Source organism: Rhinolophus sinicus, chromosome 18 (assembly GCF_057876585.1).
Source record: "Rhinolophus sinicus isolate RSI-liver-muscle chromosome 18, RSI-T2T, whole genome shotgun sequence".
In the NCBI taxonomy this organism is placed as follows: domain Eukaryota; kingdom Metazoa; phylum Chordata; class Mammalia; order Chiroptera; family Rhinolophidae; genus Rhinolophus; species Rhinolophus sinicus.
Window position 1 is genome coordinate 37656902 of NC_142518.1, and position 20749 is coordinate 37677650.

The following is a 20749-nucleotide window of genomic DNA, read 5'->3' on the forward strand; positions in this document are numbered from 1 at the left end:
ATAGTGAAAACTCTGTGGACTCAGAGGAGGGTAGAGCCACAAAACGGAAGTTGCCTGGGCCCATTAATGACCAGTAGTAAATATTTACATTGGATTTTGTATGCGCAAGAAATAAACATTTGTTAAGCTCCTGAGATTCTGGGTTTGTTACAGCAGCTAGCCTAATTTAGTCCAATTAATAAGAATCTCGGCTGAATCTCGACACGAACACCTGATCCTACTGTCCACGAGTACATGAATGCAGCTCTGAACCTGTACAGAAACACCTGTGCTGACTCTGAAGCTGGATCACCTTATCTCTTTGTAGGAATAATGCAGTCTAAGGAGCCCCATCCTGAACTTGTATGGGAACCCCTAGTCTTGAGCTCTCTAGAAACAACTGTCTTGTCCTATATAGAAAGCCCTGCTTGGTTCAGTGGAGGCACACTAAGGAAACTATAGAAATCCCTGTCCAGAAACATTTGCTTGACCCAGTAGAAGAAGACCAGAAGTGACCAGACCTTGTCCATGAATCCCTCTCCTTACACCTCACATGAAAGGAATACCTCTCCTCAGGAAGCATGGAACCTCTGTACTTATCCTATAAAAGGATCCCAGCCAGATAAAGGAAGCCAAAGACTGACACTCTACTGCAGGGACCCATAAATTATGGCATTCAGGACAAAGCCAGACTGCAGCCCGTTTTTACATTTTTAAAAAGAATGGAAAGAAAGAAAAAAAGAAAGAAGAATTTACCAGAGGCCGTACGTGGCCTGCAAAGCCTAAAATATTACTATCTGGTGCTGCAGAGAAAAAGTTTGATGACCTCTGCTCCTCAGAAGCCTCTCTTCTGACTATACAGAAAAATGGGCCTTGACACTTACAAGACTCCCTACTCTATTACTTTGTAGGCATCACAACCCCAGAATATTCCTGTGTGCATCATTGTATGTGTTTTCTTTGGTGTATGTGGAGGTTTAAAGGTCTTAGGGCTGTGACCCTCTTCCACCAGGACAAAAGACATATTCAGGCAGGAAGAGTGGAAGGGAAGGGAAGGCTGGAACTGGCGTTTTAAAGAGGGTCAGAGGACCCGGCTAGTGGGTGGTGGGGCTGTCAATCTGTTTGTTAGTCAGCGATGCTGAACCCCAGACCGCTTATCTCTCGGGCCCCAGCCTACAGCCCCGGTAGGAAATGGTGAAGAATGAGAAAGGGAGATTAGGGAGACAAACCGGCCTCCTGCGGGGCTATTTAGACCTGGGGTGGGAGGGAGTTGGCGGGGGGCCGCAAGGGGGCAACTACCCTTCCTCCCAGGCACACACTTTCCATTACAACTTGGGAGCAAAGGTTACTCGGTGGAGGGGGCTGACAGGGAAAGCTGCCGCCCAAGAAAAACTCCCCTCCCTGAGTCCATTCTGTCCCTAGGCACTATTTTATCACAATTTTCCAGATGAGGAAACTGAAGCACAGAGATGTTTAGTAACTTGCCCCACGTCACATGGCTAAGTCGCATAACCTCAGTTTCCTTATCTGCAAAACAGTCTTAATAATGGGAACTACCTCACAGAATTGTGACTTACAGCAATGCCTGACACATAATACTTGTTATCATTTAATACTTGCCCCTACTAAGACTCCTTCCGCCCACCATCCATTTTCACGGCAAAACATTAATAGCTAACACTTGGTAAGTGCGGCCTGTGTACCACCTTCGTGAACATTAACCTAGAATATTCTCGCCACATTTAGCATCATCAATCCCATTTGGCCGCCAGCAGCCTTCCTCCAGTTTCAACCTAGCTCCAGCCCGCCCGCGCCACGTCATCACAGCGCGCCGCGCGGGAAGCTGCAGGGAGGAGGGAAGACGCCCTTTCCCAACTCCCTCGCTTGCTCGCTTGCTCTCTTTAGTCATCGCACGGCACAGTAGCCGCAGATCCGGAGGGCTCCTAAGGTGACTGGTCAGGGATTGAGGGACGGCGACCAGGAAAGCCAGGGAGACAGCGGCAGGGGTTGGGGGAGGGGCGAGCTTGAGTTTGAGCGCCGCGTCGAACCGCCGCAGCGCACTTCGCGCAGGCGCAGCAACGCCCGCGTCGCGGGCGGACGCGCAAACCCGCGGTTTGTGAGCTCGCGGGAGGTGTGGCCCGCCAGAGGGGCGCGGTCCTGCGGCCCGATCCTGGTGTGGGCGGGATCTGGGCGGGCAGTAGAGAGACTCGGCCCAAAGGAAAAGCTGGCCTCAGGCTCCCACAGTCCCACAGGTCGCCGGGAATTGGGCGGTCCTAGCCGTGGGCGGAGTTTGAGAAAAGGGCTGTGCCCAGAGAGTGGAGCCGAAGGGATTGGTTGGCGTCAACGGAGGGGGCGGGGGCTGGCGGGAGGCGGCTCCAAACTCGGTGAAGGGGCTTGGGGAAGCGACAGGGCTAGGATTCGGGCGGGAGGTGGGGCCTGGTAGAAGGAAAGGGGCCGTCCCCTGAGGGACAGGGCCTGTTGTAACATTAGGGGCGGGATCTGGCCCAGTGGAAGGTGCCGGTGCGGCCCGATAAGGGGTGGAGTTAAGTGGTTCGTTAAGGGTGGAGTTGGGGCCGGGGTCGGGTTTGGGTCTGGGTCTGGCTGAGTGAAAGGGTGGGTGATTATCCCGGGCGATTGGATGGAAAGGGCGTCTATGAAGAGGCGAGGTCTGGGCGAAGCTGAGAAGAATGAAAGGGTCTCGGAATGGGGCTTGGTAGAGAGGAAGGGGTGGTGATTTGCTGGAAAGAGCAGGCCCTACAGTGGACTGAGCCTGGGGGTTAATTGCTCTTTGAAAGGAGAAAGAATACAGTTAAAGGGGTGGAGTCTAGTGGAATGGGCGGGACCAGGTGAATTAGACACCCGAGTGGAGGGAGAGAGCCTTGAGAGAGGCGGAGTTTAGAAGGCAGTGGGGAGTAGGATAGAGTGAGAGATGGAGACTAGTGTAGGGGGCGGGGCTTGAGAAGGGGCTGGGATGTGGGGTCCTCAGGGCACCCCAGACCTTTCAGTCACCTCCACTGCACCCTTCAGAACCGCATCAGGGGTGAAATCTCCCCGACCATGACCTCCACCGGTCAGGATTCCACCACAACCAGGCAGCGAAGGAGTAGGCACAACCCCCACTCGCCCCCCCACGACTCCAGCGTCACCTCGGTGAGGCCCCAGACCCGTCCTGATGAGGGGGAGGGGGAGCAGCCGGCCATGCAGTGGACTTTGACCCTTCTTTCTGTTTGGCAGAAGCGAGGTGCTAAGAAGGGTGCCGTACTCCGCTCCAGCCCCAAACTAGCCGAGGTTAAGAAGAAAGGCAGAATGAAGAAGCTCAGCCAAGAAACAGGGCAAGACCTAATCGTGGGCCTGCAAGGGCTGGTGAGAGTGGCCTGGCCACAATTTAGCCTCCTGTGACAATCAAAATTCTGAGGTTGTCCATCCTGGACAGTATGGGATGTTCTCTCTGACTCAGGCCCTAAATCGATCCGTATCTCACATTTTTTTCCTTGCAGGATCTGAACCTTGAGGCCAAGACACTGTCTGGTACTGGCTTGGTGTTCGATGAGCAGCTAAATGAATTCCACTGCCTCTGGGATGACAGGTGAGGTTGACTCCTCTAGGCTGTCCCCGAACCACACAAATATGCAGACTTAGAGCTACTAGCAGGAACAAATCCTTTCTTACACTAGCCTAGAGACCACAAGCAGACGATTTAGGGAGGTGGGGCTCAGGCTTGAAAGGGTTCTTTTCATTTAGCCAGCAAATATTTATCGAGCGCCTACTGTGTGCCCCAAGTTGGTGATACAAATGTGTCAGACAAGACAGACAGGGTCCCTTCTCAAGGAGCTGATAGGTGAGTAGAGCAGATCATTAAACACCCAAAAGCAGTGTGAAATGTTTAATGAAGGAGGACTTAAGATCACGGGCTTCAGGAATGTTTAATAGGGACCCTAGACTAGCATCCAGGGCTCCCAGAAGGCATCCTTGAAGAAGCGACGTTTGTGCTGAAACAGGAGAATTCCCTCTCCCATTCGCTTACACATGTTGTAATTCATCAGCAAATTCTTTCGGCTCTCTGTTCGAAATGTATTCAGTATCTGACCTTTTCCCTCACTGTCTTCACTGCCACCACCATCATCACTCACCGAGACTTGCAGAGGCCTCCTCACTGGTCCCCTGCTTCCACCTTTACCCCTGCTGTCTGTTTTCCACACAGCAACCTACAAAAATACGTACGAGATGATGTTCTCTTTCTTAAAATCTTTCAAGGGCAGACCATTGCCTTCAAGGTAAAGTCCAAATTCTTCATCCCGGCCTCTCAGGTTCCACGTGATCTGGCTCCACATCACCTTGGTGACCTCATGAGCTCATCCTCCCCCCTCATTCGCTTTGCTTCACTTCACCCACACTGGTCCCCTTGCTATTCTTCCAACATACCAGGCACTCCCTCGACTTGGGTCTCTACCCCGTCCAGTCTCTTCCAGAGATCCGTTTCTACCTTCTCTCCTCCCAGTTAATATGCGTATCTCAAGGAGACTTTCTCAGAGAGAGCTTTGCCTGGTCATTCCCCTCCCCCCACACCTGATCTTCACCCTCTTCCTTACCCATGCCATTGTTTGCTTATTATTATGTTTATGTGTTTACTGGTTGAGTATCGATCTCTCCTAACCCCATGGAAGAGTCGGGATGTCAAAAGGCTTCATTATTGAATGTAGATCTACTGCCTCCTGAGGAGCTAGGGACGTGTCAGTGGTCAAAATAAACAAAACCCCTGCCTTTGTGGAGACTACGTTTTCCAGGCAGGGAGACAGTCCACAAACAAAAAGTAAATGGTACAGTGTGTTAGAGAAGTGCTGTGGAGAAGCACTGAAGCAGGAGGGAGAGGAGCAGAAAGCACAGTGGAGGGGACTCTTCAGTTTCGAATAGGATGGTCAGGGCAGGCCTCGCTGATATTTGAGCAGGGACCTAAAGGAGGTGAGGGAGAGAGCAATGAAGACATCTGGAAGCAGAGGAGGAGACATCTAGGCAGGGAGGAGAAAAGTACTTCATGTAATGAGATGGGATCCACGAGAAGGTTTGGAGTAGAGGTGGGACACAATGTGATTTGGGTTTTAACCAGTGTCTGCTGCTTTGTGGAGAAAGAACTGTTGGGGGAGTGACGGCAGAAGCAGGAAGGCCAGCAAGGAGGTGACTGTAGTAGCCTAGGCAGGAGGTGATGGTAGCAGCAGGGGGAAGTGATGGGAGAGGGGCAGGCCCTGGATACATTGTGAGAACAGAGCCAACAGTCACCAAGGGTGACTCCAAAGCTTCTGGTGTGAGCAGTGATGGAAGGATGGATGAGAAGATGTACCTGGGCAGATATACTGCTCATCTGTGTCCACACATATACCTATGTGTGCGTGTGACTGTATCTCTGTCACCCCAGCTTCCCGGAAGGCCCTGAGCGGCTCCATGCCATCAAGGAGCAGCTGATCCAGGAAGGCCTCCTGGACCGCTGTGTGTCCTTTCAGGTGAGTCCCCCCGCCGATACACTGGCTGCAGGGCAGGAGCTGGCAGGACCTGGGCAGGGCCAGCGCCTTAGCCCTTTTTCCTTGTGTCTCCCCAGGCCCGGTTCGCCGAAAAGGAAGAGCTGATGTTGGTTCACAGGTGAAGGGTTGGGAGCCTTGTAGTGTTATGGGGGAGGCCTGGGCCCACCCGGGCAGACTGGATGCTTGGGGAAGAAATGTCATAGGCTCTGTGGCCTTGGGCGTGTTGCTGAGCCTCTCTGTGTCATCGCCTGTAACATAGGGGCTAATAAACATAAGTTCCTCAGGAGGGTTTGATGTGCTGGGGGCTTAGAATGGTGCCTGACCTATCATCTGCCCAGAAGGAAATGTTGTAATAATCTGGTGTGTAAACAGCTGAGGAGAGAGGTATCAGGATGGCTGCAGGAACTTAGAGTAAGAGGCCTGCTGTGGTGTGGCCCCAGGACATCTAGCTTGGCAGAGTGGGTGTCTGAGCTGAGGTGTAAGAGGATAAAAGAATGAGTCAGATGAAGAGGAGAGCTGAGGGAAGGGGGATACCGACAGCTGGAACAGTCTGACCAAAGGCCTGGCCGTAGGAATTGGGGTGGCTAGAGCAGAGGGCAAGGGATGTGATGGAAATGAAGTGGGTTAGGGAAGAAGCAGGGAATGTGGCCTGTATCCCAACTGTTCCCCCAGATTGGCGATTGAGGAGGTGTGACTTGTCCAGGGGTCAGGTGCATGGAGAGCTTAGCTGGGGAGGGGATAGGGCCCTGCCTGGCGCAGGCCCGAGGAGGGAGGGAGGCCCCTGAATCTCATCCCCTGTCTGTGTTTACAGCCTCGAATACATTGATCTGATGGAGACGACTCAATACATGAATGAGGGAGAACTCCGCATCCTAGCAGACACCTATGACTCAGTTTACCTGCATCCGGTATGGATGAGAACCGTGAGAACAGGGTGGTAGCAATCCTGGGGTTACCCGTCCCCACCCCCACCCCACCCTGGGGGAAGCAGCTAAGTAAAAAGGGCTGCTGTCTCCCTCACTCCCTTTCTGGCTCCCCACTGTCTCCAGAACTCGTACACCTGTGCCTGCCTGGCCTCAGGCTCCGTCCTCAGGCTGGTGGATGCAGTCCTGGGGGCTGAGATCCGGAACGGCATGGCCATCATCAGGTAGGACCCACCAGCGTTTAGTTTTTGACATTTTCAAAAATTCCTTCCCTCAAATGTAAAATGTATTGGTAATGCGTAGTGTATTCACATGCTTAAGGTACAAAACGGGGTATAAGAAAAAGTCTCCCTCCCACCTCTGTCCGAGTCCCCCAGACACCTGCTTCCTTTTCTAACCCGTGACTCATGTGTGCTCCAGAAACAGTCTGTGCCTCTTCATGGAGTAAATACCATATTTCGTTGATTCTAAGATGCATATTTTTCATATTGGCAACATCTTGAAATCCAGATGCATCTTAGAAACAGTGACATCTCAGAATTCAGTTGGCAGCATTTTCTGCTTTGTCGTTGGCATGTAAAATCATAGTACATCTTACCATCATTGGCATCCCAGAACTGATGAAATGCAGAAGACAGAGCCTTTCTCCTCCCTCCCCTCTTTTTAGGGGAGCACTCCAGCACTCAAATGCTCCCTTCCAAACTATACATTTTCCACATAAACATCTTGGAAAGCTTTCCTCTAACAGTTTCTAGCTTAGACCCATGTAGAATACCAATTTGCGAGTGTACACTAAGTTAACCAGCTCCCTAACATTGGCCATTTTTTTCTTCCCAATCATTTGCTGTTTCCAAAAAATGCTGCAGCAAATATTGTCCATTTAGAAACATGTTATTTCATACTTTTTGTTAGGTTGTGGGCTAAGTCCCCAGGAATAGAATGGCGGGGTGTGAAGGTGTATGCATTGATCATTTTAATGAGCATTATTAAGTTGCCTTTAGAGGGAGAGCAGGAGACGGGTTGAGGGTCTGAGAGCCCCCGTTACTCAGTTCCTGGCGGATTGGCAGGCATCAGCACTGGGGGAGTTGGTAGCCCAGGAGCAGAGGGCAGGGGAGAGTCCATCTCTGCAGGGGAGGGCCCCCCAATCTGTGGCTTTCCCTGTCCTGCCCAGGCCTCCTGGACACCATGCCCAGCACAGTCTTATGGATGGATATTGCATGTTCAACCATGTGGCCGTGGCTGCCCGCTATGCTCAACAAAAGCATGGCATCCAGAGGTCAGTAGCAAGCAGCAGGGGTGGGCAAGATGGGGTGACATGGGGTGGGGGAGCCGGGTCTGGCCACTTCCCCAGAAGCACCTGGATCCTCTTACATAGCATCCCCCACTCTCCCGCTAACAGGGTCCTTATCGTGGATTGGGATGTACACCATGGTCAAGGAACACAGTTCACCTTTGACCAGGACCCCAGGTATGCCCCAAGTGCCACCCCAGATGCTAAGACTCGCAGCTACATCAACCCCTTAGAGGCCCAGCCAGAAGTGGTCCGGGAGGGAAGGGAAAGCATTCACATTCATTGGGTCTGCCCTGGGACCAGGATCTCGGCCGCTGTCTGCTTGTCTGCTCTCTTAATTGCAGTCTGAGGCAGGGACTCTTGGGTTCACCATTTTATAGATGGGGGAACTGAGCCTTACACGTTACAAGATCACACGGAGAAGAATGGGAAGAGATGAGATTTGAGCCCACAAATACTTGGAGATCTTGTTCACCAATTTACCCTGGAGCTGGAATGAACCTCAAATTACTACTTTATTTTTTTTCCAATTATGACTGCTGCAAAGTACTTACTAAAAAATAATATAGAAGTGTCTATAGCAATGAATCTCCTGTAATTCCCATTACCTCAGAAATAACTGTTGATAGTTTAGGTTTTTTTTTGTTTTTTGTTTTGTTTTTTTTTATCCTTACAGAATTTTTCCTATAGATGTATGAAGATTCATTATCGTTATTATTAACACATTGCCCAATAGGATAATCCTCTACATGGTCTTTGGCAACTTGCTTTTTGTATTTAACAGCCTTCAGTGGACACTGCTCCATGTTAATGTCCCTAAAAGGCACCCTGTTCTTTGTAAGAGCTATCCAGTGTTCTGTTGTATGACTGGACCTCTGGTCATTTTAATTCCGGGACATTTACGATGCTTCCCAGTTTTTGCTATTACAGATAGTTCTACAGTAAATAGTCTGGTAAATACATAATTTTGCACTTCTCTGAGTATATCTGTAGGATGAATTTCCAATCATGGATTACTGGGTGAGAGGGTTGGTGTGCTTTAAAGTCTGGGATCTAATGCCAAACTCTCCTCCAAAAAGGGTACTAGCTTACCCTTCCTGCAGAAAGTGATTGAACGACTTCTCAGTAGGGGACACTACTAAGTAGTTGTTGTTTTATCCGGCCTTCTACTGAACCAACTGCATAGAATACACTTTTCCCCCATAGATACTGAGCTCCTGTGGTCCTTAATCTAATCTAGGTTGGCTGTTCTCTAGACATTGCTTTATCATTTTCTATCATTCAGTGTTGCTGACATGTCTGATGTCAATCTGATTTTAATTCCTTTCTGAGTGATGTATTTTCCTCTCTGAAGGTTTTACATTCTTCTCTTTATCCTGGTGTTTGGAACTTTCACCTTGGCCCCTCCTTCTGCTTAGCAGTGGGTAGACATTTTACACCTGAAGACTCATGCCTTTCTTAAATCCTTGGAAGTTTTCTTCTATTAGATCTTCGATGATTTCTTCTACTGTATTTCTTTATGGTCTCTTCTGTTAGTCAGATGTTAGACCTCCAGGGTCGATCTGTGTGTCTTATTTTTTCTCTCTTGTTTTCTGTCTCCTTTTCCTTTCACTCTATGTCCTGAGAGATGACCACAACTTTACCTTCAAAGCCCTTCTATTGGATTATGTATTTAGACATTCTTTTAATCTCCAAAAGTACTTTCTTTCTCTCTGTTTCTGTGCCCTCTCATTCCTGATCTTGGTTTTATAGAGTAATAATTACAAGTGGTTTCAGTTTTCTTCAGTTTTCCTCGAATGTCTAGCAATCCTTATTTGGCCATTTATACCTAAGAACGAAGCACTGTTGCAGGTGGCTGTCTTGGGGCTACTTTGCTGTGATGCATGTGGGTCTGTTTCCTGAAAGGCATTTCTCCAGGATGGTGGCAGGTAATGTCCACTGACAGGTCTCAACTTTAGGGAGTGTGGGCAAGGAGCCTGGCATTAGATGGGATCCTGACAAATTCCAAAAAAAGGGGGACTTTTCTTGGGGTGACATCTCTTATTTCCCCCTTAACCTTGCCAAAGGTTTGCCAATTTTACTTATCATTTCAAATCTAGCATTTGGCTTTTTTAGCCATCGTCACTGTTTTTATTGTTTGTTTTTTTAGACGTCGTTATTTTTTCTGTTTTTATTTTTATTAATTTCTCCACGTGTTCTTCATTTTGTTCTTTTCTGGCTTCCAGAATTGAATGCTTCGACATTTATCAACTGATTGGCCAATCTTGTTTCATCTATATCTGCCCTCACTGCTGCCCTCTTGTATTATTTTGAAGTTAATCCCGGATACCAGATATCGTTTCTTCTGTAAATATTCCAGAACATATCTAAAACATAGGACTTTACGAAAAAAAGCATAACTATAGTATCATGCCTAAGCAAATTAACAATGATTCTTTAATATCATGAATCATTTTTTTTGTTTGAATAAATGCACTGGAGGCTCTGGCTGTTATTTTGTGGAGATATTGTTGACGGTGTGCATGGATATGGGGAAGTATGAATGTATTCATTGCATTCTTCCTCATGATTAGCAATGTCTAGATGAAAAAGAATTTATCCATGGCCTTCAATCTCCCAGCTCCCAATCTCTCAGTCTCTTAACTCCAACAGCAGGGTCCTGAGATGGAGACAAGTTGGACAGTCCTTAAAAGACTGTTATGAAGACAAGGAAAACAGGCAAATTAAAGCTAAGTAGTTAAAAGAAACTAGTAAATTTAGTGAATTGGTCATTGGGCGAGTTGGCTATTCAGGATTCATTTTGTGTGCAGTGACCTGGATCTGTGCTTGATTTCTCCAGAAGGGAAACCCCGGGTCATCCCCGCAGGCCTCTGGAGCCTCTAAGTACTTTCCAGGGATTTGTTGAAATCTCTTATTGTCTGAATCCTTCCTCCCATTCTGTCTTTCTGGGCGGATACTTGTTTAACATTCCTTTACTGTCTTGACGGGGGATCCTAGGAGAGTGAGGAGGTAAACCATTCCTTCACTGGAAGTCAACTGAACTTATTTTAAAATCTGTTTCCTTTATAAGCTTAGTTTCCTGGGTCTTATTTCTTCTGTTGACTCTGGTGACTCTCTTGTGGGGTGGCTTTCTTCAAATCTTTTCTTTAGTCTTTTCTTCTCCCTGATGATAATATTTATGTTCCACTGTGTATTTCTCCTCCTTTAATGGTTAACTTCATTTTTAAAAACTTTAGAACTGATATTTATCAGAGTCAAAAAAAAAATCATCCCCCACCTACTCCATACCAGAGCTTTCACTTGGGTTGCATTCCCTAATTCCAAGATATTTTTCTTCAATTTCAAGAATCTTTTTATACGAATTGTCTTACATTTCACAGCTATATTATTAACATTTATTAAAATAGGACTGTCAAGTTTGTCTAGATTCATTGCTTACCACTCTTTCTCGTATTTCCCTAAAAAAGGGGTGGGGGAATGCTGTCTTAAATCCTTCCTGGAACAAGGCAGGGAGCGGATAAACAGATGGATGGATGCATAAGAGATTATTCATTTGGAATGCCTCAGTCAGAATTAAGCCCTCCCCCAGTCCCCTGCTGGGCTTTCTGGACCATCATCTCTTTTCAGTGTCTGTTCTGTGTGTCAGTGCCCCTCACTGCTGTGAGTGCTCAGTTTCTCACCTATACAACAGAAGAAGTAGCAGAGATAGTCTGGAGGTATTGGGAAGAACTGCCACCCTCGCTGGTTTCATGGAGCCCTAGCCAGCATCCCCATTCCAGTTCCACACACAGAACCAAGTGTCACCCCTCCTAACCCTAGTCCCCAAGTCTCCCACTTCTTTCAGGGGAAACACCGAGCTCTCAGCCTGGCCTGATGCTCTTGTCAGCCTTAGCTGGCCCCTGCCACTTTAGAGCCGCATGCCCCCTGTGGGCCTCCAGACATGATGGGGTTTGTCATGCTGTTACCACCTTGGTCACGGGGGCAGGTGGGTGGGCGGGCACGATCTAAAGTCCCCACAGGGTCAGGAGCCCTCAGGGACTGGGATAGACCCGCTAGCCATCAGGGTCTCAGAGCTGGGCACTGAGGGGGGCAGCAATGTTTGCTGAGGGAGGGATTCCGGTAAGACATGAAATGAATGAGTGAGGTGGATAAATAAGTGGAAGAATGAATGAATGTGTGAATTAAAGAATGAATGGGGGAAATAATGAGAGAATGAATGAGCAGTTGAGGGAACTGGTAGCTGTGGGTTGGGGGTGTCTGGGGGGATTGACACCTCAACCCTCTGCCCTCTTTTTTTCTCTGCCCCCAGCGTGCTCTATTTCTCCATCCACCGCTACGAGCAGGGTCGTTTCTGGCCGCACCTCAAAGCCTCTAACTGGTCCACCACAGGATTTGGCCAAGGTCAGGGATACACCATAAATGTGCCTTGGAACCAGGTCAGTGTCTGCCTACCCTTTGCACCCAGAGTGAGGTCCACACCCACCCTTCATCTGGTTTGGGGCCGAGGGCAGAATGTCCCCATCTCACCGTCATGTGCCTCTGTCTGCAGGTGGGGATGCGAGATGCCGACTACATTGCTGCTTTCCTGCAAATCCTGCTGCCGGTCACCCTTGAGGTCCTGGGGGTCTGGGGTGTGACGGTGAGGGATGGGCTTTGAGGGCAGGTGACCTCATAGAGTCCTTTTTCCCCTCAGTTCCAGCCCCAGCTGGTCCTGGTGGCCGCTGGATTTGATGCCCTCCAAGGGGACCCCAAGGTAAGATGGGCTCCCTGAGATGGCAGGTGGGCAAAAGGGAACTTCGCGGAGCCAGGCTGACTTCACATTCCCCCTAGGGCGAGATGGCCGCCACTCCGGCAGGGTTCGCCCAGCTAACCCATCTGCTCATGGGTCTGGCAGGAGGCAGGCTGATCCTGTCTCTGGAGGTGAGTGACTCACTCGGTCTCTGAGCCAGTGGATCCTACAGAACATAAGAATGAAGCTCTCAAGTCTAGGAGAAGTTCCTGCCCCGGCATTTCCACGTCCTTGCCTGAGTCGCTGAACTTCCTCATGCCTCTGCCTTCCTTATGTAAAATGGTCATAATACTAATAGTAATCACCTCCTAGTACTGTTCAGGGAGTGAAATGAAGTCACCCAAATTCCTTGTTGGTTGACATGTAGTCAGCACCCTAGTAGTAGTATTACCACCACCCTTCCCTGGTAATGTCTAGTTCTTTCCTGAGCCCCCTCACACACTTCTAGGGTGGCTACAACCTCCGTTCCCTGGCTGAGGGCGTCAGCGCCTCGCTTCACACCCTCCTGGGAGACCCTTGCCCCCTGCTGGAATCCCCTGGCGCCCCCTGCCCAAGGTGAGTCCAGGTGGAGGAGAGGAAAAGTGGGACCCTCACTGCCCACCCCAGGGGCATTGGGTCACACTTTCCCTCCCCTCCAGTGCCCAGTTGTCACTGTCCTGCACTCTGGAAGCTCTGGAGCCCTTCTGGGAGATCCTTGTGAGATCAGGTAGGAGGCAGGGGGTGGGCTTAGTGGGGAGGAGGTCAGCGATGGAATGAGCCATGGGGGGAGACTTCGAGACCCCTCTCTGACTTTCCTGAGCTGCCTTGCTGGATGAGGGTCAGGCCCTCTCTCTCCCTGGGCCCTGGCTTCATGCCTCCCACCCCTTGTTACATTTGGGTAAACGGAATTCCAGAGTATTCCAGTGATCCAGGGTGAGGGAGTAGGGTGAATGTGGTCTGCCCTTCCAGATGAGACCCTGGAGGAGGACAGCGTGGAGGGGAGCACTGCGGAGGAAGCGGAGGAGGAGGAGAGGCCGTGGCAGCCCCCTGTGCCCCCGGGCCTGACGTGGCCGGTGCTGCAGGCTCGGACGGGGCTGGTCTATGACCAACGGATGATGGGTCACTACAACTTGTGGGACAAGTATGCGGTCAGAGGGCCACGCTAAATTGTCAGGGGTCCCTCCCCCTCCTCAAGCACTAAGCCCTGCCTCTGTGTTCCCCATCTTGCAGCCACCACCCCGAGATGCCCCAGCGCGTCTCACAGATCATGTGCCGTCTGGAGGAGCTGGGCCTTGCCGAGCGCTGCCTCATCCTGCCCACACGTCCCGCCACGGATGCTGAGCTGCTCACCTGCCACAGGTCAGACCCTCGTGCCTAGGGTGGGGTGGGGCCTCGGTGCACACGTTCCACCTGGGGGCTGGTGCCTGGCGACACAGCTGCTGGGGGACATGGCAGGGGCTGTGGAGGGGACAGAACCACCTGACTGTCCCTGGTGCCCTCTCTGTGCCTCCAGTGCTGAGTATGTGGGTCGTCTACGGGCCACAGAGAAGATGAAAACCCGGGAGCTGCACCGCGAAGGTGCCAGCTTTGACTCCATCTACATCTGCCCCAGCACCTTTGCCTGTGCAAAGCTGGCCACTGGCGCCACATGCTGCCTTGTAGAAGCTGTGCTGGCAGGAGAGGTGCGTCTGCTTTGGGGTGGGGCTCCAGCTCCAAGACGTGGTCCTGGGGGAGGGAGAGAGGTGGCTCGGAGAGAATTGGGCAGGGCCTGGGGAAAGGCCAATGGGGAGGAGACGCCTGCTCCCCAGAGGCCTTGCTTACTGGGAAGTGTGTCCAGAGGGATGGGGCTGCGGGGCTGGGAGCCCCTAGAAGCTGGTAGTGGGAGGATGGGAGAGAGGGGAGAGGAGAGAAAGCGATTAGGGCAGTGGTCTGATCTTGGCTCCCTGCTCCTCCTCCAGGTTTTGAATGGTGTTGCTGTGGTGCGTCCTCCAGGACACCATGCAGAGCAGGACGCTGCTTGCGGTTTCTGCTTTTTCAATTCTGTGGCTGTGGCTGCTCGCCATGCCCAGGCCATCAGTGGGCATGCGCTGCGGTGAGGGATCCCGCTCCCACCCCCAGCCCAGTGCTTACCCAGCGGCCCCATGCTGCCCCAGGACTTACCCAGAAACACCCAACAGTCTAGTTGCCCAGCACTTCCCCATAAAAGGACCGAGGATCTAGCCTCTCAGTGCTTATTACTCAGAGAGGACCCCAAGATTGTGGCACCCACGTGCTTATAAAACAGGATCCAGGGTGCTCCCCAGCATTTCTCACCCCTGATTACTATCCCGACAGAACCCAGGGTCTAGGTTCCGATGCTTCCCCACGCGGCCTGGTGTCTGTCCGTGAGCACTTGCTCAGGATCCGGGCTCAGCTGTCATCCTTACTGTCATAGGACCCCCAAGCCTGCCACCCAGCACTTTCCCTAGGGATCCAGGATCCTGCCACCCACAGTAAATGCCCCTGCAGACAGATCCTAGGGGTCTAGCCCCTGCCCTCTCCTAGGGGGCAAGTGTTCTGGGTAACCGAGAAGCTGTCTCTCTCCAGGATCCTGATCGTGGACTGGGACATCCATCATGGTAATGGAACTCAGCACATATTTGAGGAGGACCCCAGGTGAGGGGCTGGGCAAGTGTTGGGGTGTGGCCGGGGAGGTGGGCGGGCCATGGCTCAGGTGCCAGGCCACTAACCAGCCATGGCCCCCCTTCCCACCCCATCTCCGGCAGCATACTCTACATTTCCCTGCACCGCTATGATCATGGCACCTTCTTTCCCATGGGAGATGAGGGTGCCAGCAACCAGGTGGGCTGGGCTGCAGGCATGGGCTTCACCGTCAACGTGGCCTGGAATGGGCCCCGCATGGGTGACGCCGAGTACCTGGCTGCCTGGCATCGTCTGGTGCTTCCCATTGCCTACGAGGTACACTTCAGGGTGTATGTGACACAGCTGTGTGCATGGCAGCGGGGGCGTATGTGCCTGGCTTCCGGGTGACTGATTCTGTGAGATGACAGACAGCAATGGGGACGGCAGGCAGGTGCGGGTATGATGCTGTGATGGCCTTTGCATATGTCTGGCTGCATGTGACCCTTCTCTGTGCAACTGTGAGAGGCTTCTGGGTATGGGGGCATAGTCTGCATGTGCCTAGCTGTGTACATGTCTCATGCGTATATCATCACCAGTGCCTGTCCTCTGTGTGATGGTGGCCCCATGTGACTGTCATCTCTGTGGAATTGCATGTGCAAGGTGGGTAGGGGTTTGAGTATGTGTGTTCAACTCTGTGCAGGTGGCTATTTCTACTGTTTCTCTCTGTGATGGGTGCTGTCTCTGTGACAGCCAGTGTGTAACTTTATGCCATGTGGGAGGCTGTACATGACAGTCATCTATCTGTCTGTCTGCTGTAGCTGTTTGTGTGTCTTTTTCTGACTGGGGCTGGCCTGTATATATTTACCTGATTCTGCATGAGTGGCTGTAGGTAACCACCTTCTCCATGGGTAAGCTGTGTGTGCCTGTGGCAGATTGTATGTGTGTGACTAACTCTGAGGCTGGATAAAAGCGCCATCTCTGTGACTTCTGTGTATGTTCAAATGTATGTGTGTCTGACGATGCACAGTGGTTGTGACTACTTCCTGTGTGTGTGTGTGTGTGTGTGTGTGTGTGTACGCGCACTTGTATGTAACTGAAATTGTGTGTGTGACTGTGTGTAAGCAACCACCTTGTATGGGTGCAACAGTGTATATGTGTGGCTGTTGTGACTGTGGTGATGGCATGTGTGTGATTGTGTCTGTGCAGGGGTCACTGTGGGTTACTGTCCCCTCTGAGAAACTGTGTGTGTGCATGACTAGCACAATGTGTAGTCTGGTCTTTATGGGACTGGTTGTGTGTGGGTGGGTGTGGCTGTATGTGACCGTCTTCTGTGTGTGGCACTTGCATTGTCATTTCTTGTGATGGAAGTATGTGTGTACCTCTCTTTGGGCCCAGGGGTATAAAACCCTGTGTCTTGCTCATGTGTGTCCCATGTTTGACCAGGGAGGGGAGCGTGTGCCTCTCGATCTCACCCTTGGGTATGTGTATAAGGACATATCTCTGTCTCTCTGTGTCGCATGTCCTCATCTCTTGACAGTTGAGTCTCCTCATCTCATGACTCTACCTTATGTCCCCGTCCATCTATTTCTAGTGTTTCATGCCTTTAGGTCTGTCTGATGTGTCCAAGTCTCTGTTGATGCTTCTCATGTATCTCCGCCTTGTGTCTCCACATCCTCCCTTTCCTACTTCCAGGGTTCTGGTCTGTGTCTCCCAGACTCCAGGTGCCATGTCTTCATCTCTCTGACTTGCGTCGTCATGTCTTCATTTGTCCTTGTCTCAATGTCTCTAGGGCTACCTCACCTGCTGCCTACCCAAGCCTCTACCCTCATATCCATGCATTTCTTCTCTCCCTGCTGCAGTTTAACCCAGAACTGGTGCTAGTCTCAGCTGGCTTTGACGCGGCACGGGGGGATCCACTGGGGGGCTGCCAGTTGTCACCTGAGGGCTATGCCCACCTCACCCACCTGCTGATGGGCCTTGCCAGTGGCCGCATTATCCTAATCCTAGAGGTAACTCTCTCGGTCCCTCTTCCCATAGTGGGGGGTGATTTGGAAGACTGGGAGTCCTGCCCTTTCTGCTGGCTGGCTGCAAGACTTGGGGCTATTTCCTAAAATCTCCTTTGAGTGTCTCCACCTGGGATTGTTGGCATATACTGGGCGTTAATAACAGCAGCATTAACAAATTTCATTGAGCACTCACTGTGTCCAAGACACTCTTCTCAACGCTTTATATATATTATTAATCCATTGACAAAGCAGCCTTCTGAGGTGGGGTCTGCTGACCTCATAATTTTCCTCTCTCAAGATCAGAGAAACTTAGGCACAGAGGTGTGGTGACGAGCCCGAGACCACACTTTTAATAGTGGAAAAGCCAGGGCTTGAATCCAGGCAGCCTGGCTCCAGAGTTTATGCTTTTTACCTCTACTTGAACTGCCTCTAACAAGTTTCTGAGACAAAGTAAATTCACTGACCTTTCGTAAATGATTCAGTGCTACTGCCCCCTGGGCCTCAGTTTCCTCATCTGTAATATGGGGCTGGCTAATTAGTCATGGAGGAGGGCCTGGCGTATGGTAAGCACTGTAGAAGTGCTGTAGCTTCTTAGTGTTATGCTTTGTTCATACACTACTTTAACCCTCTCAGCAATCTTACGTATTTGTTTTCACTACTTTACAGATGAAGACAGTAAGTCACAGAGAGATGAGCTAGGTGGTAAAAAGTCCCACACTGTACCCAGACTACTTGTGGCAGCGCAGGCTGGTGGTTAAGAACAGGGACTCTTTCATCAGATAGCCCAGGTTCCAAGCCCAGCGCTGCCTCTTCCCAGTCATTATGGCCTCAGACAAGTCATCTAACCACTCTGAGTCTCAGTTTCTTTATCTGTAAAAAGAGCAGAGACTGAGGTCCCTATAGAGTTTGAGAAAAGGGGGTTCCTGTACCAGGTCAGGACGGCTTCATATAGAGAGAAAGACCAGTTGTTCCTGTACCAATTTGGGACAAGGGTTTCTGTGTGGATGCAGCCAGGGGCTCCCATACTGTGAAGACTGGTTCCTGCACAGATTGAGCACCTGTGGTTTGAGGATTAAGTGAGTTAATATGCATAAGGTCCTTATAATAGGGCCTACCACACAGGAAGCACTTAACGAATGGCAGCTATTACTGTTACCATCAGTATTATTGTTATTGTGCTTACTATTATCTTGCACGTTACATCACAATTTATCCCCCTCAACAACCACCTCACACAGTGGGTGCTACCCATCTGACAGATGGTTCTACTCACTTGTCCCCAGTCCCCACCCTCCAGACTTGCAGGACCCCGAGGCAGGTTTGGGAGGCAGGATATCTTGCTTCCCAAATTCCCTGAGGCTAGCCCAACATACCTTTCCCTCCCCTTTTCCTTCAAAAGGGTGGGTATAACCTGACGTCCATCTCGGAATCCATGGCCGCCTGTACCCGCACCCTCCTTGGGGACCCACCACCTGTTCTGACCCTGCCACGGCCCCCACTATCAGGGGCCCTAGCCTCAATCACTGAGACCATCCAAGTCCATCGCAGATACTGGCGCAGCTTGCGGGTCATGAGTGAGTAGGCGTGGGGAATCGGGAACAATGAGGGGCTCAGGAGAGGGCAGGGATTAAAGGCAGGAGAGGGGATAGCACCCACACTCAAGGCTCTCCCTCCTATGGTTCCAGAGGTGAAAGACAAGGAGGGACCTTCCAGTTCTAAGTTGATCACCAAGGAAGCACTCCAACCAGCCAATCCTGGGTCAGCCGAGGGGCTGACCACACTAGAGGGAAATATTCTGGACACAAGCATGGGGAAGACCACCTTGGCATCATCTGTGCAAGAGTCCACTCCACCCCAGACCAAGTCAGAGGCAGCTGTGGCGGACCTCACTCAGGACCAGTCCTCAGAGGCAGCCATGCCGGACCCGACCACCTCAGAGGCAGCCATGCCGGACCCGACCACCTCAGAGGCAGCCATGCCGGACCCGACCACCTCAGAGGGAGCCATGCCGGACCCGACCACCTCAGAGGAGGCCGTGGGAGGAGCTGAGCTGATCCAAACCTGTCCAGCTTCGTGCACTGACAACCAGACTCCTCCAGCCTCACCTGTGCAAGGAGCCACACCTCAGAGCTCCCCCACTAAGCTTACTGGGATTCTCAGGATCTTGGAACTAGACAACAAGGCTCAGGTAAGGCCCACTACCACATCCAGGTAGGGGGAAGAAGGGACAAGAATCAGGCCTCTCGGATACATCTCTTGCCTCTGTGTGTCCAGGGGTCCCCAGAGTCTCAGATCCCAGGAGAGGAGAGGCTACTAGGAGAGGCAGCTGGAGGTCAGGACGTGGATGATTCAGTGCTGATGCAGGTCATTGGGGACACTGACCAGGTGAGCTCAGGGAGAAGAGGGGACCGTGGCTTCCTTCTCTTGCCTATTTGTGCTTCAGGTAGGAGCATGTAATGAAGGAACATATAATGGGGAGATAAGTCCTTAGCTTACTCAGTTTCACCCACCCAGGCCATGTTTTACGCTGTGACACCACTGCCGTGGTGTCCCCATTTGGCGGCAGTCTGCCCCATTCCTGAAGCAGGCCTGGATGTGACCCAACCCTGTCAGGACTGTGGAGCATTCCAGGAGAACTGGGTGTGTCTGTCTTGCTATGAGGTACGCAACAGGAAGTGGATGGATGGGAGGTTGGCCCAGGAACAGGCCATAGGTGGGTGCTGATCCTTGCCCAACACTCACGCCCCAACCTCAGGTCTACTGCAGTCGTTACGTCAATGCCCACATGCTCCAGCACCATGAAGCCTCAGGACACCCGCTGGTCCTCAGCTATGTTGACCTTTCTACCTGGTGTTACCAATGTCAGGCCTATGTCCACCACCAGGTGCGTCCTGGGCAGACCCCCTAACGTGTGTGTACTCCCTCCCTGCACACACATACCTCCTGTGATGGGGTAAGGAGGAAATGGAGGCCCTCCTGCATGTGGAATAGTCCGGGAGACAGGGTGGTTGAGAGCCGGAGTGGGGGCAGCCTCCTGGCTGAGGTAGAGGGGGTCCCCACTCTCTCTTACCTACCCTCTCTTGCTTCCTCAGACTGTCCTAGATGTGAAGAACATCGCCCACCAGAACAAGTTTGGGGAGGACATGCCCCACTCACACTAACTCCCAGGACGTGCTCCTTTTCACCTTGAGGCCCAAGATAGCCCAGCCTTAGCTCATTCCAACCTGTACCTTGGATGAGCCTCTATCCCATCCTGAAAACCCTTTACAACTCCCCAAGGGTGCTGATTTCATTGTAAATACCTGTAAGAGGACTGTGGTGAGGAATTGTAGCTGTGCCCACTGCCTGCTCCTGGGACTCCATTTACTCCGCCCCAGAAGGAAAGGGGGGCAAACGGGGAGCAGCTCAGTGTCCCTAAGAGGGGACTGATATCAAGAAGATACTTTGGAAAACGGGGGGGATCAACTGACAGATATGGCAGGGTTGCATATGTAATAAAATACAAGCTGTTACAAAAACCTGGAGAAAGTGTTTTAACTTTGAGTGGATAGAGAACTCCACATCCCTGGCCAACAGGGCTGATGAGTAATGAAGGATGAGGGCATGCGTCTTTATCCGGTCAACCCCTTTCCCAGCCAGTACCCAAA

At 51.3% G+C, this 20749-nt stretch overlaps 1 protein-coding gene across 4 annotated transcripts; it reads left to right on the top strand.

The window, feature by feature from the left end:
• Window positions 1–1789: 1789 nt before the first annotated feature.
• Window positions 1790–20620, top strand: HDAC6 (histone deacetylase 6). 4 transcript variants are annotated; one of them, XM_019714298.3, is made up of 29 exons: window positions 1790–1927; window positions 3007–3129; window positions 3214–3342; window positions 3477–3565; window positions 5390–5474; window positions 5570–5610; window positions 6304–6400; window positions 6542–6639; window positions 7587–7691; window positions 7815–7883; window positions 12016–12142; window positions 12256–12321; window positions 12400–12459; window positions 12537–12626; window positions 12944–13050; window positions 13134–13201; window positions 13444–13615; window positions 13705–13833; window positions 13988–14156; window positions 14433–14566; window positions 15061–15129; window positions 15240–15432; window positions 16956–17105; window positions 18502–18676; window positions 18788–19290; window positions 19377–19487; window positions 19617–19763; window positions 19858–19986; window positions 20195–20620. In XM_019714298.3, the coding sequence occupies exons 2-29, from the start codon at window positions 3037–3039 to the stop codon at window positions 20261–20263; spliced, it is 3474 nt and encodes a 1157-aa protein (XP_019569857.3). In that variant the 5' UTR covers window positions 1790–1927; window positions 3007–3036; the 3' UTR covers window positions 20264–20620. The 4 variants fall into 4 exon arrangements, with proteins under 4 accessions (XP_019569857.3, XP_019569859.3, XP_019569860.3 ...); XM_019714300.3 differs by lacking the exon at window positions 1790–1927 and adding an exon at window positions 2390–2529; XM_019714301.3 differs by lacking the exon at window positions 1790–1927 and adding an exon at window positions 2574–2592.
• Window positions 20621–20749: the final 129 nt, after the last annotated feature.

Coding starts and splice junctions, on each gene's coding strand:
- HDAC6 (XM_019714298.3), top strand. CDS start 3,037: ATGACCTCCACCGGTCAGGATTCCACCACAACCAGGCAGCGAAGGAGT. Junction 3,343..3,476: donor TCGTGGGCCTGCAAGGGCTG/GTGAGAGTGGCC, acceptor TTTTCCTTGCAG/GATCTGAACCTTGAGGCCAA. Junction 15,130..15,239: donor ATATTTGAGGAGGACCCCAG/GTGAGGGGCTGG, acceptor CATCTCCGGCAG/CATACTCTACATTTCCCTGC.